At 44.4% G+C, this 18081-nt stretch overlaps 1 protein-coding gene across 2 annotated transcripts; it reads right to left on the bottom strand.

Annotated features, from left to right (window-relative positions):
- Window positions 1-1654: 1654 nt before the first annotated feature.
- LOC147901761 (uncharacterized) lies at window positions 1655-16352 on the bottom strand. Of its 2 annotated transcripts, XM_087374807.1 has the most exons (6): window positions 16059-16352; window positions 15513-15788; window positions 15106-15188; window positions 14785-14997; window positions 2568-2674; window positions 1655-2439 (listed from the first exon to the last, which is right to left on the bottom strand). In XM_087374807.1, exons 2-6 carry the CDS (start codon window positions 15700-15702, stop codon window positions 2265-2267), a joined length of 768 nt encoding a protein of 255 aa, XP_087230933.1. In that variant the 5' UTR covers window positions 15703-15788; window positions 16059-16352; the 3' UTR covers window positions 1655-2264. The 2 variants fall into 2 exon arrangements, with proteins under 2 accessions (XP_087230933.1, XP_087230932.1); XM_087374806.1 differs by having other exon boundaries at window positions 15513-16352.
- Between the last annotated feature and the right edge of the window lie 1729 nt (window positions 16353-18081).

Below are 18081 nucleotides of genomic sequence, written 5' to 3'. Positions count from 1 at the left end.
CACCCGCACTGTCGCCCTGCAGCGAAATGCGCCGCCGTACCCTGGTCCGCTGCCCTGCGCAGATCTGGCCGCTCAAGGGCCGTCCGTACGGTTGTACGGACGACGTACGGCCGTAAGGCGCTGTCCGTACGTCCGTACGGAAAGGGTTGGGTAGGCTAGGGAGAGGAGGCTAGGTAGGCTAGGTAGGCTCTGATACCAGTTGAAAGGGAGTGAAGGGGGAAGAAGAGCAAGAGAGTGAGAGTGAGAGAGAGTGACACTCAAGTGCGGGTGTGAAGAATGATGAGCCACACCACAAACTCACTTGTGTTTTATTAGGATTAGGTTTACCCTATGACTGTCTTAAGACAGTCATAGGTGTCCTATCTTTTAATGAAGGGTTGGCAATGTGCCTTTACCCCAACACAAGCAGCCTTACCGCGGCTGGCAAAGGCATCAAAACCCAATGCAAATTCCACTGCCATCCTGGCAAACACTTGTGGGCAATCTCTGGCAAGAGTAGGGACATTCAACAACCAAAATACCTAGTATCTGGCAACCTCTGGCTCAACCAAACCCTGTTGAACCAGGCCAGCTAGGCAAAAACCAACAAGAACGCAAGCCCGACGGGCGAAATCATCAGCAACAGCCTTGGAGAGGGAAAGTGCAGCAAAACAATCTCTTCCTGGCACCCCACTGTCTCCTGGCAGCCCAATCCTGGTAGGCGAATTGAACAGGAAGCTTCTGCACCCTGGCAACTTCCAACAGAGAATTCGCCCACTTTTGGAGGCTCCAAATGGCTTAGAACAGATGCCAATTCTACAAACAACCGGTTTGAGAATCTGGAAGACACATGGAGGTGGCGAAATTGATAAGCAGCAAATCTGACAGCCCCAGAAGGCCTCTAGCAGGTGCGAATGCAACAGATCCGCCTGTCTGGCAGCGAGTCGAGCTGCTTGGAAGCTCCAAACATCCCTGGAAAGATGCAAAATTGATGGTGCCTGGACTGGAAGGCTCCTGGAAGAAGTGCGAATCAATCTTGGGGGCTCTGAAAGACATGGAGAACATGCATCAAAAAGAACTGATATGGAGAGTCTTGGCACAAATACGCAATTCAGTTTTTAGCTTCTGGCAGCCCTGGCAGGCCACCAACAGCCCATACACTGCCCTGGTAGTCGATAATCAGCAACGCAATGTGATGGAATGCCCCTGGAGCACTCTCCCAGCCTGCAACTTGCCTCTCCCTATTCTTCTGTGGTCCAAAAACAAGGCGCAAAGAAATTTCTCCTTTTCAGCTTGCTTTACAAGCCAGCTAGCCAAATGAGCTATTTTTAGCGAAAGGGGATTTTGCCCCTCTCTAACCCACTTGCCCCTTGCCCTTGGCCCTAGGAATTAATGCACTAGGTTAGCCTTTTTACCACTCTAGGGCTTGGGCTGTCACACGTAAATTTTAATAATTAGAATCATGCCCCCGTGACTAGTGTAGTGTGAAACACCCTTGGGACACTTTTAACTTTAGCTTAAGATGGACTTGTACTTTCTGAACTTTGGGGTTTCTGATTGACAAGCACCTTCATGCGTGTGCATTTTAGGCTCCCCCTATTCCTTCTTCACCTCTAAAATTCTAGCTCAGAGATCCAAGAATCGTAATGTTGCCCAAAAGTCATATAGAAGTAAGTGAACACATGAAATGGGTAAATTTTGACTAAAGCTTTCAGAAACGTTCAATACAAAACAGGATAAAGTGGCTATACACATCCTTCATCCAACCATCTGAAAAGGAGTAAAGAAAATAATGATAACCAAAAGATTTAGTACAATAGTAATCATTTGAGTGTGAGCAGACATGCTCCACTCACCTAACACAACTTGAGCTCCTTTTGACTTCTACGAGGAAAAGACAAAACTGTTTCCATCAACACTGTTATCTGGATACAAATACTGAACAGCTCTGTTATATAAAACCAATTGTATAGCTTCAGTCCAAGATTTCGCAGATGGAAGCATTCAATCACGCTGGAATCCAGGAAATCAGAAGAAAACAGCAGCCCTCCAATCTTTCTGCCATTTTGCACCTGGAGCTTGAGCATTATTTAGTTTGCCTAACAAACATCCTTCAAACAGACCTGCTATCATTATGAGTTTACCGCCCCTCGCCTGTAAGCTTCATCATAAAGTGCTGTACTGATAAGGTAGGCAGCTTGCCAAAGATTGACCTGACCCATCTGCGTCCAGTAATGCACGGCTCAAAAGGGTTCTTTTCTTAGGCCTGCTCATCATAGGACCTGTTATGTTTCTGTAGAAGGTCTTGGCAGTGATTGTGAGCTACGCAGCTGCCGTTCCTGCTCCTTGCGCAATAAGTTCTCAGCATCCTTTAACGCCTTCTGTCTTTTAATCTCAGATTCTTGAGCACACGACCTCACTTGCGATGCAAAGAGATACAGGGATTTAGCAGCCTTTTTCCTGGGAAAGCAGGACCACAATGTCAGATTACGGTTACATAATTTCATTACCAATATTTGGGAAAATTTGCTGGGATGATCAAAGAAACCCACCATTCAATTATATAGTGATAAAGTTTAACAGCACACCTTGAATCGGAAGTAGAAGCAGCTGCTGCATGGACTGCATTTCCAATCACACGGGAGGCAGCTTCTCTGAATGCTTGCTCTAAGTTTTGCCACTCTGTCCCGATCATCTAGCAGAAAACAGGAAGGCAGAACCATTAGTAAGGACTGATTAGAAGCCTAGCATGAATTAAAACCCTGAGCCCATAGGAGATAACAACACATCTCATCCTCTGCAAGGAGGCATTTGTATCTGTTGATCTGGTAGGTGATGATGACCTCTGGTACAACCTGAATCTCAATTGACACACATTCCTTTCGGGCAAACTATTAATACGCCAACTGCAATGACATACCCTCATCCACACATACACACTGTGATCTTTGCTTAATTTTGATTGTAGGTTCCTCTATTTTTTCACTTATTCATTGTTTTCTCTTTTTAAGTTATTTGTTTCTTTAATTAATTCTCTCTTTTAACTTCAAGTTTCCCCTTTCTCTAAAATTTAAGATGTTTTTCTTAATTAATTATCCCTCTTAATAAAGATTTCTTATTTTCAAAAGCAAATTCTGCTCTAATTTGTATTGTTTGAGCATGAGAAAGTATAAAGATAACCTTTTTCTTGTTTATTAAATTTTGTTAATTACTGTAAGTATAAAATACTTTATAATCATTTATTTGCCTACTCATGTTTGAGCAATGACAAAGGGTTTCAAAATACTTACTCTTGTATGAAATTATTGCACTTGTATTACATGAATTTACAAACAGCTAATTCCCCTTCACGAGATCCAATACTATTTTTAAATGCTCCCTGCATCCTCCTCATCCTCACTGAAAACTATTATGTCATCAAAGAAATAGATCTTTTGTGTACCTCTGAAATATCAGACTTATCATCCAATTAAACATGGCTGAAGTGATACTCAACCCAAAGGGCAACACTCATATAAACCCTCAAACGTGCAAAAAGCATCTTATGAATATCATGTCGTACTATCATCAGCTCATGATAACCTCTCTTGGAATCCATATACTAAAGCACCCTTCAAACTACCAAGCATCTCATCTATCCGTGATGGGAATACAAACCTATTGTTGACCCTTGCAAATCCTTATCATGAACATGCCAAAGTCTTCATGCAATCCAAGTACCGTCAGCAACTTCATCCATTAAGTCACCATCTCGAAAGTCAAGGTCATCATCCATCTCACAAACGACCATCCAACTGTCCGCCCGAAACTAAGTCGACCTGGATTCTCAGAAGCACCTTGCCTCATGGGTTGGTTCCAACCCAACATCAAATCAATGTCATCTGTAATTTGGTCCTTGAAACCTTGCCCTACCTATATCCCCACAGGCATCACTCCTTTCAACTATCTAAACACACACAGAGCTTCTGCTTGACGTCCAGCCCCTCTGGGAGGGTGAGGGGAGAGATATGGAAGGTGGGGGAAGGGCATGCATACACATGCATAACAAATGGCACCTCCTTCTTGACATTTTCCCCTTCATTAAAGTCCCAACCCCCATACCAAGAATAGTGTTGGTTGTCATTGGGCCCAACCTTTAGACCCCTCTTTTAAAGCCTTTGCCTTGCCCCTAGGACCTAGTGGTGCACCTAGACTTTGCCCCTAGGAACTTCTAGGAAGCGTGCACTTCCTCTAGCCAATCCCTCACGGCCAAACCATTACTACACTTAACCATGGTTAACCTTGGGTTATGCATGGATTGAGTTACAAAGGTACTTTTCATCACTTTTCACATCCCCATGACAGGACAGCATGCAGTGCTTGGTATCTTCCAAGTGCGTGGCTATTGATATTGACATGAGGATGGATTCCATGGAGTACCCTAGGGTTTCATGTTCATATGGTTGCTGTAATTTAGAAGGGGACAGTACAGGATTACACAAGTTATTGGTATGTGCCTCGATGAGGTGCATGTTTTGCTTTCAAAGCAAGCTCAGCCATGAAGAAGGCTATTTTTTAAAATGTTTGAACTAGTTTAAATTATTCACGTCTCTCTCTCTCTCTCTCTCTCTCTCTCTCTCTCTCTCTCAGCCTTGGGCCACTACATTACCAAGCTCCTTGCATACCGTGACCAATGTATTACACAGGTAGCAACATGCTAGCTGTCCACTCCACCCTTCTTCAAAGAAGGAGACTTTTTGTAACATTCCATTGGGTCCCATGGGTCGATTTCAGGCCCCCAGAGGACGATAATAATAGTTTCTTTCTCTCTCTCTCTCTCTCTCTCTCTCTCTCGCATGTAGCTCATCAAGCTCCATCCTTTAATGAGCACTGTATTTTTATTGAGGGTATTGGACAAATCCTTAGGTCCCAAGAATAAGCAACACCTATCACGCTCAAACCTGTGCACCTCCCCTCGATGTCTACCATGAACATCGTCACTCAGTAGACTTGTAGTCATCACCCTTTGATCAATCTTCCTTTTACTTGGTCAGCCTACTCCTTACAATCCTCGCAAACTATCCAAGCTTGGCACAATACAAGTAGTTTTCCTTATTCTTGCTCTTCCTTCTACTTTCCCCGTCAGATGAGTCCCCCCATCTTTTGAATCCTTTGTATTCCTTCTTTTTCTAAACTTGGCTTTGCCAAACTTACCCTTGACCATATAGGCTTTCTCATCAGCATGACCCATCGTACAACTTCATTCGTGACTCGTCCTGAGCAATCAGCCCTGTTCCCAAAACCAAATGGGATTTGACTATTCTCAAACAGTGACAACAGCCACCAACCCTTGGAAGCTTACTCACCACTGTCAAATTGCCAACTGTTTCCTAGCCACCTTGTGACTAAGTACCGCCAGCAAATCTCTAAGAATCTTCATGGGCCAACTCTCCTTCCCCCATCATCATGGTGAGCAGCTGATTCAAGAGCATGACGATACTCCTTGTGTTCTTTGTTTCATAGAGATCCTTCAAGATCTCCCATGCCTCTTATGTTGTCTTTGCCAACTGGACATTGAATCCCTGCAATTATCATGGAGAGTGTGACTGTGTCCTTCAGTTCACACCATGTCACTTCCTTGTAACGTCCACCACGTCCATGGGTTTCAGCTCCGTTCTGTCCATCACCACCAGATGTATGGCTCCAAATCTTTACTTTCAAGATCTGACAGATTTCCCTCACCACCAGATGGTTCCGAATCTTTACTTTCAAGGTCAGAGATTTGGTTCCATCCAACGTTCAAATGTGGAATGAGTGAGCTGGATGCCATTGGCAAGGTTTAGAAAATTGTCCTGTCCTGTACTCACTGCGAGCCAGAAAAAACACACTAAATGTAGAATCTCCTCCCTTCTTGGCAAGGGCACCACCCTTCATTTTGGAGAAGGTCTTGGTTGTGGATCTCGTAGGCTCTGCCTCACGAACTTGACCATGGCTATCCTTGATTATCAACCGGGCCCTGATACCATGCCAAAGAATCTCAACATATACCACAAAACCGATCTTTGATACCATGTCAAAAAAGAGAGTTGCTTGCTGTAGCCAACTCAGATCGAGCAGAAATTTTGGATTGAGATCAGACATTGTTACATGAAACACCAACTCACTTCGTGTGCAGCATGTAGGGGAGACACTTCAGATCTGGAAGATGCAACACACAGATGGACAGCCAAAATACTCATATTGATGTAGAAACAAATACAAGTCATGCCAAAATTATCAAGACCTGCAGCATACTCTGGCTGAGACAAGGCACCCAAAATGACCTCATATGCTGCACCACCTGTTGTAGTATCTTCCTTTTCACCATGCACCTTCGCTGTAGGCTTCAGTAGCTACAGATGATGTGTCTCCCAGTCGCACTCTTTGCATCATATGTGGGCTCTTCTACCTGTGTATAGAGCTGCGCCAAAGTGTGCTCTTGGAAGACCAAAAACTCAGGCTGCCTGGACTGCCTCAAATGGACCTAGTTAGAGGGGAGGCTCCCATCCAATCTGGCTGACCAGTCCATCCACTAGAGCTGCCAACCAGAACAGAGTGAAATTCCCTGTCAGCAGCACCGTCCGGGTCTGGTACTGCCCTACCAGCGCCAACCTGCCACCTGGCAGCCCAAGCTGGTCTGTCCACTGACCTGGACATTTGCAAGCAGACTTTGCAGGCCTATTTGGCCGACCAGTCTGTTCTTGGGTCCTGTAAAACCCCAAATGCTGGCTGCATTTGGCTGAGCATTGCCCTCCGCCCATTTTCCCTAAACAAGGGCCTATAGCCAACCTTATATGCTGGTCTCGGTGGCCCATCTGGCTGCCCACAAATTAACCTAATAAAGATGTGTGTAAACGGCCCATGTTGCAGACAAATTGCTGGCCATGTCAGCTCCTCTCAATCCTACTTCATCCGAACCTATGCTGTATGTCATCCTCCCCCATGGAGACCCACAAGTGGGGAGGTGACCAATCCATTCCGACAACATGAAGATTACAATTAGTTGGTACAAGCTGGATCTGCTACCCTGCACCAAATTGAACTGGCAATTGGGACTGGTTTTCTAGAGCTCACGATGAAAAACAGCCAGACATCTGCCCTTCTTGCTAAATAGCTGTCATTTTCCCCAAGAAGTGAAGGAAGAAGAGGAAGAGAAAAAACATGAGTTGGCTGATGAAGGTGCTTGGAATAGATATGCTCATGGCAACAAGTCAAGGGAAGCAAAAAAACTAGTAGTGCACCAAAAATACTGGCTTTGATACCAAAGTGACCAGTATGAGAGCTATGTGTCTATCTTCTCTCAATCTGTAGCGGAAGATAGACTCTCCCTTGATGCTAGGCAACTTGCAATAAAACTAGCTTACTAGACAGATCTAGGGCTGGCCAACTTGTTGATTTTGCATAGTAAGATGGCGTGGTAGATAATCCCATGTGTGAAAAATTTGACTACACCTAGGGTGTGGATGAGTTCACTACCCTAGGGTCACCGTATCTGTCATGTGCACGGATTGGTATCCGCCGACGTGTACTGGGTACACAAGACTAGCTCAGGTAGCCTGGGGAGGCTTGGAGCTAGGCAAGCTTGATTCTCGGGTTGAGTGGCAAGGGTACGAACCAGTTAGAAGTCTTCGCTATTTTTGGTGCTTGGGGCCCATGTCTATATAAGAGGCCCATAGGTTCAGTTCTTGGAGAGCCGATGGGAGCAAGTTTCGTTCCCAGGTGCTAGGTCTTTGAGTCGCAGACACGCGCCTGCATCATAGCGTAACCCACGGCCCAGCAGCAGATCCGAGGCTTCAGAGTACCACTTGGTGGTATGGGACACCAGGCTGGTTAGGATCTGGTTGGGAGTTCGTACCAGTAGCTCAGCTTGTCGCTCGGAGGGGACATCTCTTGATTCGGGATCACATCCCATAGATGTCATGGTTGGGTGGTGAGCATCCTGCTCAGTTTCCTCACGTTGGTGTGTTCTTGTGTTTGCTTGCAGATCAGAGGTTTCAAGAGTGTTGGGAGCGTGTCAGTTGGTATCAAGAATTTTGGACGATTTTCTCCTCCAGGTATGCCCTAATTTCGAAATTCATGTTTATTACCCTGCACAAGCCTTATGGTTCATGGTTAAGGATGGCGGTTAGATGGGGAAAGAAGGAAGGAGAGACAGAGAGAAAGGGTGAATCTGTAGACCCTCAGCTTGCGATGGGAGACCAAGATCTGAACTAGCATGGGGAGGATGACCAGGGTCTCTACGATGATTTGATTACGAAAAAAGCCTTCAGTGAATTCACCACTGCTCTTGATGGAAAGTTTGAGCAAGTTAAACAAATCAAACGGGGTTGACACAGCAACTCCAAGGGATTTAGACTACACTCGCACTTTTGACTAGCACTGTTCAGGCGCTCACGCATGTGGATGCCATGGCTTCAGTGTTAGGTCCGAACATCACTCTAGATCCTTTTCCCAGAGATCAGAAGTCTCGTACCAAGGAGGTTGTTGACATTTGGTTGCACAAGTGGCAAGTACACTTTCAGTTTCACCCTTATCCAGATGACAAGAAAATACAACTTGCACAAGCTCTATGTCAGGAAAGGCTTTATTGTGGTGGAAGGAACTCCAACCCAAGCCTGCAACATGAATAGAATTCGAAGGGGTCTTCAGGAAAGAGTTTCTGAAGGAGGAGGAAGATTACGATATCGTAGGCAAGCTCAAAGCCCTCGATATATCCAAGCTAAATTTGACTTTTGAGGTTTATCTTCAGAGGTTTCAAGATTTGCAGACCAGAGCTACAAAGATGGATCCAGTGACCTTGTTAAGTTTCTTTGTGGATGGTTTGCCTAACTCCTACAAGTTACAGATCAAGAACAAGTGTACCACGTTGCAAGAGGCCATGAATTACGCGCGTATTTATGATGATACCATGGCCAGTGCAAAGGGAACCACAGTTGCTGACACGGGTGGGAAGAACAAGCGGAAGCTCTTCCGGGGAGACGAAGTCTATAGACAACGCCTCCAAGAAACATTTGACTCAGGCGAAGAATGGTCGTGCTCGTCTCCTTCGTACCTTGAAGCTAAAGAAAGAGGGACGTTGCTTCATCTGCGAGGAGCGGGGCCACACTAAGAATGATTGCCCCATGCGCAAGAGCCACAAGCAAGCTTCGGGATCGAAGCTCCAGGCGGGTTTGGGTACCAAGGCTAAGGGAGCTAATCAAGTTTCGATGACAGGTATTTTTGTAAATGTCATTACCTGCCCACTTTCTTGTAATTGCACTTTTAATACTTCGTTATTTGGTTCCCATGATCTTTTCCGAGGTTATGGAGAAGTTAGGGACTAAAGAGTTCACATTCTCTTTGACCCAGGCAGCTCTCACAACTACATTCTCTTTGACCCAGGCAGCTCTCACAACTTTGTTAATTACAAATTTGTGCAGAAGATGGGACTGTCCACGATACCTAGCGATCACACCTATGAGGTGCAGCTTCCAACTGGGAAGCAGTTTTGGGATCGCAAGATTGAAGCGCTTTCTATCCGGATTCAAGAATACACAGCGGCTCTTACGTGCTATGTCATGCACTTGGAGCATGTGGACTTGTTAATCGGAATAGAGTGGTTTAAAACCCATGATATTCGGATTGGATGGAAGGAACATACTCTTTCTTTTTTGGATAAGGACACCCAATTTTGTATTCAATATGATAATATTCCCTCTTCTCAGGGACCTATTGTATCTGCGATGCAGCTTCGAAATATATTAAACACTTCTCATTATGATGTCTATCAGTGTGTTTTGATTCCGCTTTCTTCATTTGTTGTCTCTGTAAATAACAAGAATGATTTAAGTGTGTTTGAACACCGTGAATTGAGAACGTTGTTAGATGATTTCATGGATGTATTCCCTGCTCAACTGTCGGAAGGTTTACCTCCAAAACGAGCAGTAGACCATCGCATAGATTTAGTACCTGGGGCTCAACCTATTAGTGTTCCCCCTTATAAGATGAACTAGCTTGAGGAGGATGAGTTAGCTTCACAGCTACAGGATTATTTGAATATGGGCTATATTCGCCCAACTAAATCACCTTGGGAAGCACCTGTCCTCTTAAGAAAGAAGAAAGATTCTACATGGAGAATGTGTATAGATTATAAACAATTGAATAAAGTGACAATTAAGAATCGATACCCTCTACCTCGTTCCGATGATCTAATAGACCGTTTGGCCGGAGCGAAGTATTTCACTAAGATTGATTTGCATGCGGGTTATCACCAAATCCGTATCTATGCTAAACACATAGATAGAACCGCATTCCGAACTAGGTATGGCCACTATGAGTTTCTTGTATTACCTTTTGGTCTGACCAATGCTCCTGCCACCTTCCAACAAATGATGAACGATTTGTTCCGAGATTTTCTGGGCAAATTCGTTGTAGTGTTCTTAGATGACATCTTGGTATATAGCCGAACGCTCGAGAATCACATAGGACACCTCCGGATTGTCTTAGTTATTCTAAGGCAGCATAAGCTCTATGCCAAGATGAGTAAATGTGACTTCTTTGTGAAGGATATCATTTACTTAGGACACAAGATTTCTTATGAAGGTATTAGCATTGATCTGGATCGTATCCAGAAGGTTTTAGAATGGCCTATCCCTCAGACTGTGAAACTACTTCGTTCTTTCCTAGGATTTACGGTATTTCTACGGAAGTCTGTGCGTGATTATTCACACATCACGGCACCCCTGACAAACATATTGAAAGGTCGAGCACGCCGGTCTACCCAACCGATCTCTTGGAATGATGCATTGAACAAGGCTTTTGAAACCTTGAAGTTAACTATCAAGGAAGCACCCATTCTTGCATTACCTGATCCTACCCGGCCTTATGTTTTAGAGGCCGATGCGAGTGATTTCGCGATTGGGGCAGCTCTATTCCAAGAGGGCAGACCTATAGCTTTTGAGTGTAAGAAGCTAGACGACACCCAATATCGTTGGCCCACACTAGAAAAAGAACTCTATGCAGTAGTGTATGCCCTGAAGATTTGGAGACACTACTTGTATGGTTCGAAGTTTCTTGTATTGACCGATCATCAGTCAATCAAGTATGTGTGTGATGGGTCTGACTTGAGGGGACGGAAAGCTAGATGGGCAGAATTAATGCAAGGTTTTGATTTTGAAATACGTTATCGCAAGGGTTCGTTGAATAGTGTGGCGGATGCCTTAAGTCGAGCCAAGTTTGTAAATGCTATGTCATTTACGGAAATATCCTCAAACCTATGTCAATCCTTGAGAGGGCTTTGCACAACTAATAGTCATTTCAGTTCTTATTGGCAGAAAGTCCAAGATGGGAGCTCCATGGTTGACCAAGACTCAGGGATTGTGCCCCCTACGGTATAGGCGGCGAGACGTCAGTGGATGATTAGGAATGGCTTGCTGTTCCGGAACGGAAAAATTTGTGTGCCAGATGTTCTGGAACTTCGATCCAAGATTCTCTGGGAGTGTCATGATGCTCCTAGTGCTGGACATCCAGTTATACATCGGACTCTATCTCTTGTGAAGCATACCTTTTATTGGCCTAAAATGCATGCATTTATTGAAAACTATGTGGTAGGTTGCCGGGTTTGTCAGCTTACTAAGGCAGAATGCCTTAGAAGCACGGGTTTATTACAGCCATTGCAGATTCCAGGTAATAAATGGGAAAGTATTTCCATGGATTTTATCACTGGTTTGCCACGAACGCGCAAAGGTCATGACTCCATTTAGGTCATAGTCGACCTCTGACAAAAATGGCTCGATTCTTACCTACTAGAACAACTATTTCAGCTGTTCAGCTGGCTCACGAGTTTGTGGACCACTTGTTTAAGCTGTATGGTTTGCCCTCTGACATAGTCAATGACAGGGACTCAAAGTTTACAAGTAACTTTTGGACACTTGTTTTTGAGAAGTTAGAAACTACTCTAAGTATGAGTTTCTCAGATCATGCACAATCCGATGGCAGTACAGAGAAGGTCAATGGCAGTACAGAGAAGGTCAACCAATTGGTTGAAGATATGCTTCGGGCATATGTTTCTAAGAGACAGTCTTCATGGGAAGATTATTTACCTATGATAGAATTTGCTTATAACAGTGCACAGCATTCGAGTACTGGTTACAATCCTTTTATGCTTATGTACGGGTTTCAACCTAAATCACCAGTTATGGTTGGGTTAAATGATGCTGCAAAGACCTTCTTGCTAGACAGTCTTCATGGGAAGATTATTTACCTATGATAGAATTTGCTTATAACAATGCACAGCATTCGAGTACTGGTTACAATCCTTTTATGCTTATGTACGGGTTTCAACCTAAATCACCAGTTATGGTTGGGTTAAATGATGCTGCAAAGACCTTCTTGCTAGACATGCAAGAAATGTTGCAGTTTGCCAAGGAGTCTATTAGAAGTGCCCAAGATCGAGACAGATTTTATGCTAATAGACATCGTTCACCTAGAGAGTTCTCTGAAGGAACGATGGTATATTTGCGAATTCCCAAGGAATCCAAGAGCCTAAGTACTGGTTTGGTTCCGAAGTTATCCCCCAAATACTGTGGTCCGTTCAAGGTTATTAAAAGAATTGGACCAGTTACATATCGACTAGAATTGCCTCCTGATGTTAAAGTACATCCAGTATTTCATGTCAGTAGACTGAAAGAAGTATTAGGTGCAAATGATCAACTTGTTTCTCCTCAAGAAATAATAGAAGTTACAGATTTGACTTTTATTCCACACGAACCTGAGTGTATTCTTGAATTTCGTGAAAGACAGATTCGTAATAGAACTATCACGGAATACAAGATCAAGTGGAAAGATCGTGTTGAGGAGGATGCAACATGGGAGACATTACAGAACCTCCAGAGGACATTCCCAGGTTTTTTAGCGAACTCAGGAGTGAGTTCTTAGAGGAGGGGAAGTATGTCATGTGCACGGATTGGTATCTGACGTGTACTGGGTACACGAGACTAGCTCAGGTAGCCTGGGAAGGCTTAGAGCTAGGCAGGCTTGATTCTCGGGTTGAGTGGCAAGGGTACGAACCAGTTAGAGGTCTTCACTATTTTTGGTGCTTGGGGCCCGAGTCTATATAAGGAGCCCAGAGGTTCAGTTCTTGGAGAGCCAATGGGAGCAAGGTTCCTTCCCAGGTGCTAGGTCTGATCTTGGATTGAGTCACGGACACACGCCTGCATCATAGCATAGCCCAAGGCCCAGCAGCAAATCCTAGGCTTCACACCACCACCTGGTGGTATGGGACACCAGGCTGGTTAGGATATGGTTGGGAGTTCGTACCAATAGCTCAGCTCGTGGCTCGGAGGCGACATCTCTTGATTCGAGATCACATCCCGTAGATGTCATGGTTGGGTGGTGAGCAGCCTGCTCAGTTTCCTCACGTTGGTGTGTTCTTGTGTTTGCTTGCAGATCAGAGGTTTCAGGAGTGCTGGGGATGTGTCAGTATCTACCATGTGGCAAGCTGGTGCCCTTACCTTCTGATAAGGAAAGGTATGTAGGTGGATCTGCTAATCCGCCGTAGACTTTGGAATGGCCTCACGTTGGCCCTGGCTTTCATGGCAGAACAGGCTGCTTCCTGTGGAAGCTTTGGGCTGCCATGTGGCGTATGGGTCCTCTGGAAATCCCTCCAAAAGTACCCCTCCTGTAAATCTTGGCTCCGTTTATAGAAATCAATTCCTGAGAGTTGTAGCAACCATGAGAGAGCAATCATTTGACATGAGTATAAGTTTGTCAGTTCTCTTGCTTGTCCTAAAGTCCATAATTGATGCTACATGCATCCAACTTGCTTTAGTTTAATGTTTCTGTCATCTCTAGTGAATATAGTGCTTGGAAAATGGCAAATAATATACCAGCATCCATTGTCTGAGGCAAGCGGATACGTACACTGTTTATTGGCAGTGCTCATGTCTGATATAGAGCATAAGTTTATCAATTCTCTTGCTTGTCCTAGAGTCCATAATTGATGCTACATACATGCTTTTAACTTCTGTCACCCCCAGTGAATATAACGCTTGCAAAATGGCAAATGATATACAAGCATCCATTGTCTGAGGTCAACATGCGCAAGCAGATACGTAGACTGTTTATTGACCATGCTCAGGTCAGATACTTGGTAAATGAGGACAGCATAGGTTAGTCAAATCATGCTGAGGACAGGGTTGTATCCATCATGTAGGAGGAGGATAAAGACCACTCTGACGTAGGTGCTTCAGTGAGGTATTTGGCTTGTTTGGACAGCAAGCAACAATATGAAGACCAAAGGTATGCAATCTCCTGTGTCTGCATGTTGATTACAGTAGTATGTGTGGTACTCAATGCTCATTAGGATGGAAGGTGAAATCCTTCCAAACAGGCACAAGGGGAGCTCTTTCCAAACAGGCACAAGAGGAGCTTTCTGGACAGAGGCAGTCGGAGCCTTCTATTGGTTGGTGGGTCCAGTTGATGCGGAAAGCTCTGTTGAGCTGTTACTTACAGGTATTGCTGAGAATGAAGACTTCTCAGAGAGTACCAGAGGCATGCAGCCAGAGACCGAGAAGCCATACAATCAAGAGTATTATTTTAGCTTCACGGGCTCAAGGTTTGAACCTGAGTGGAGCTCATTTCTAGCTCGAGTATAGCATAGTAGTTTTGTTAAAACTTGACATTGGGTGAGGGCCATCCACAAATTTATTGGGAGATACAAATCCGTTGGCTCACATACAAACCAATAATAACAAAGTAAAACACCCACCCTGTTTCATAGGAAAAAAACTTTACATCAACGTAGCCTACCTCCACGACGATAAGGACCGCATAGTAGATATCATGCACAAGAGTATCCCGATCGAAGTGTTCTTTTCCCATCCTTGTCTTGTTCATAAAATCTTCCATGCTTTTTTGAAACTTCCCCTTCTCAAAATCGCCATATTTGAGGCATTCATCACACACAGAATGCCCAAATGCAATCACAACATCAATAGGAACGCTGCTTCTTTCGATATCAGCCTGCCAACAGAAGCAAGTTGCATGTGAGCCACATAACTTCAAAAAGAAAAAGAAGAAAATCATTAAGAGGGGATCATAGAGTCCCCATCCTTCATAAATTTCACTTACCAGACGTTTTCCTGCCTGCAGGGCAGCAGCAGCTACTTCATGCTTATAACCAGCTAGAAAGAGGAAGTGCACCTTCTGTAAAGCTGCCAGCCCCAAAGCAACAAGGTGCAGAGATCTTAGGGACGGCTACAAGGGAACTGAAGGAAAGTATTTGGGCAAAAGTTTCTGATACATAGATAAGTTTCATCAAGTAATCTGAAAAGGCGATCCAAGTTGTGGGTTAACAATAAAGTGACATAAGAAGACAGCTAAGATCGGTTGGCATGCTATGTGTTCTGAAATGTATGTGAATGTAAGATAAGCACGAAGACGTGACAGCAATGACACAAAAGAGGATCTTGAAGGATGTCATTCTAAGAAAGGCCACGATGTGGGGTGACTAAGTGTAGTAGACACAATCGATGCACCTTCAAAGACGTAGTCAGCGGGACTGAGGCCCTTGTTTCTGAGTTCTGCCATGACGCTGCTTTCATGTTTGCTTGCGTATTCCTTCCGAGCTTTATTGACGCCCCCAGAGAGCACAGAAAGGCCACTTCTGGTGGCATTGAGGAGCATACCAACGCCCTTTTTAGCTGCGACAGCGGCAGTCCCAGACATGGCCGAAGCTGAGATTGAACGGTGGGCGGAAGAGATTACACGTTGGATTGCGCCGGCCGATCCATCTGCTGTCTTTCGCGCGCAATCTGGAACACTCGACCCCCTTAGCGACGCTACTTTTCTCTAGTTTCCTGGTGTGCTATCGGCCACCCACTCTTTTAAATCTCTTTCGTAATGATCTCTCTCTCGCCGCCGGCTCTACTACTCTCTTTGCTAGCAGGATCTCCGCATTGCGATGCGACGCTATCGTCTCTCTCCCGCTGTCTCTCCTCTCTCGCATCTCTCTCCATGCAACCCCCCCCCTGCTCTCTCTCTCTCTCTCTCTCTCTCTCTCTCTCGGCACCGATATCTCTCACCTTTTCTCTCTCTCTCTCTTCTCCGCCCGCAAGCGCTTGCTCGCTCAGCCTGCTGCCGCAAAATCTTGCACGAGGAGAGACTCTTTGTCCGTTGTCCAGATAAGTCCTCCGGCCGCGTCCTGCCGCGTAAAGGAGGCGACGAAACTGCCTAAGCGCAGAAGAGTCCGGCGATCAACCAGAGCAAGACGCCAACGACTAAGGGGCCGTTCGTTCACATTTGTCTCGATGTTTTACGGCTGCTCTCCTTAAGTCTCTTCACATCAGCCGAACTTCCCTCGTAGGGGTGAATCCTCCGACCAGCCGTTCGGCCCGGAGCCGGTTTCTAACCCCGGAACACCGACCGTTGCCGATTTCCGACCCTCGAGACGACAGAAGAAACAGTTGCCACATGTCATCGATCTAACGGCTCGCAGAAATTGACGTTTGCCGAACTGCTGTTTTATAGCCATACGATTCAAGCATTTAATCTAACGGCTTACTATAAACGTTGTTTCTTGACCGTTCGATCTTGCAATCCATCTAAGGGTGAGGGAGTAGTAGTCTTTGATGTCGATTAGATCTAACGGCGGAGGAGAGAGAGAATGGGAACATTAATAAGGGCTCAAAGCACCTGCTTGGGTATACTCAAGAGTTTTGTACACGGGTATGGAGACATCCCATTCAAAGTCTCATCTATCACAATGTGACATTACATGGTGGAGGTCCACCCTCATGGAGGTGATGTCCATGATAAGGAAGTATTATGGGTGGAATTCATGGCATATGAGAAGCAATGTCCATGCATGTGTACAATGTTGAACAAGTCCTTTAAAGATTTGACTTCAACCTTTTTTTCCCCAAGGTTAAAATTAATTATACATTTTTTTCCCCTATCAACAAAAACCAAAATTCTATTAGTAGTAGCATATGTCAAAGGGTAAGGGGTATCCAAAATCAAGGCAGGCAGAAGGGGGTGAGTCAAAGGACGGAGGACAACGCAATGGGGGAAGAAGTTTCAAAATGAGGAGAGGGGGGGAAGAAACTCTGTTTTGAAATATGCATCATAAGTAATGAATTTGTTGCAAATGGAAAACAAAAGAAACATCAACTATGATACCTCGGGAACATGTTTCACCTTCCCTTCCTTTTTCAACAAATGTCTCTTCTTTTCACAAATGTTATTCACTTGCTGAAATCTTGAGAGTGCTGAAATTTGGATCTTCTATTCATTTGTTCCTTTGGATGTGTTTCTATGTGGGAATCTACTTTTGCAAAGTGGCAAAGAAACAATAAACTCTTGAAACCCAAGAAGGGCACAATCACTCCCCCCTAACCTTTTAAACTCTTTGTTCTCTAAGTTTATTTTTTGTTTTGGGAGCATTAAGCAACATAAAGTCTATTCTCACCACAAAGTGGAATAGCTTTGGACTCAATTGATTTTAGAAACAAGGGTAGAGGTGTTAGAATCACAAGAAGCATTCACAATCGAGTACTAAAAATTTGTACAAATCATAAAGGAGAAAACTTTTATTTTCATATGCTACTACTGAAGAAATGAAACATTTTGTTTTGGTAAGATCCTATCAATTCATTTGTTCTAATGGATTCTAAACACAAACAGACTTATCAAAGTCATGTGGATTCCACAAAGCAACATAGAGCTAATGAACAACTTGCAAATATGTCCTCTGGAGAGGGTTTAGAGACATGTGCTATAGGAGCTTGCCTTCTATTTGTCTCATATTTGAGATGATGTGATCCTAATTGAATTAAAGCAATTGTAAGTTGAGCTTAATGTGTATGTGTAGTAGGTAAGTCTCATGTAATAAGTGATTGCCATGGCTCCAACAATCTCCCAAAGTCTCTCTGGCATCTCCATTTTAGAGAGAGAGAGAGAGAGAGAGACCAAAAAACAAGACAACTAGATTGATCAATGGAATAGTTACAGCTAAAAAAACATGTATCTACCATGAATTGGTATAGGTGATTCAATGAGAAAATTCTCAAGCACATTTGATGACAAGAAGATGCTATGCCTCTCAAT

Source organism: Dipteris shenzhenensis, chromosome 5 (assembly GCF_047967505.1).
Source record: "Dipteris shenzhenensis isolate YYH24624 ecotype China chromosome 5, Dip_SZ_1.0, whole genome shotgun sequence".
Lineage (NCBI taxonomy): Eukaryota > Viridiplantae > Streptophyta > Polypodiopsida > Gleicheniales > Dipteridaceae > Dipteris > Dipteris shenzhenensis.
The sequence above is the reverse complement of the archived record's forward strand: the minus strand, read 5'-3'. Positions and strand labels throughout refer to the sequence as shown.

Bases quoted from the DNA above. Each gene is read 5' to 3' on its own strand.
- LOC147901761 (XM_087374806.1), bottom strand. From the start codon at position 15,702: ATGTCTGGGACTGCCGCTGTCGCAGCTAAAAAGGGCGTTGGTATGCTC. The intron at 15,189-15,512 runs GTGCATCGATTG...TGGGGCTGGCAG, and splicing joins CGCTGACTACGTCTTTGAAG to CTTTACAGAAGGTGCACTTC. The intron at 2,675-14,784 runs GTAGGCTACGTT...GTTTTCTGCTAG, and splicing joins CGGTCCTTATCGTCGTGGAG to ATGATCGGGACAGAGTGGCA.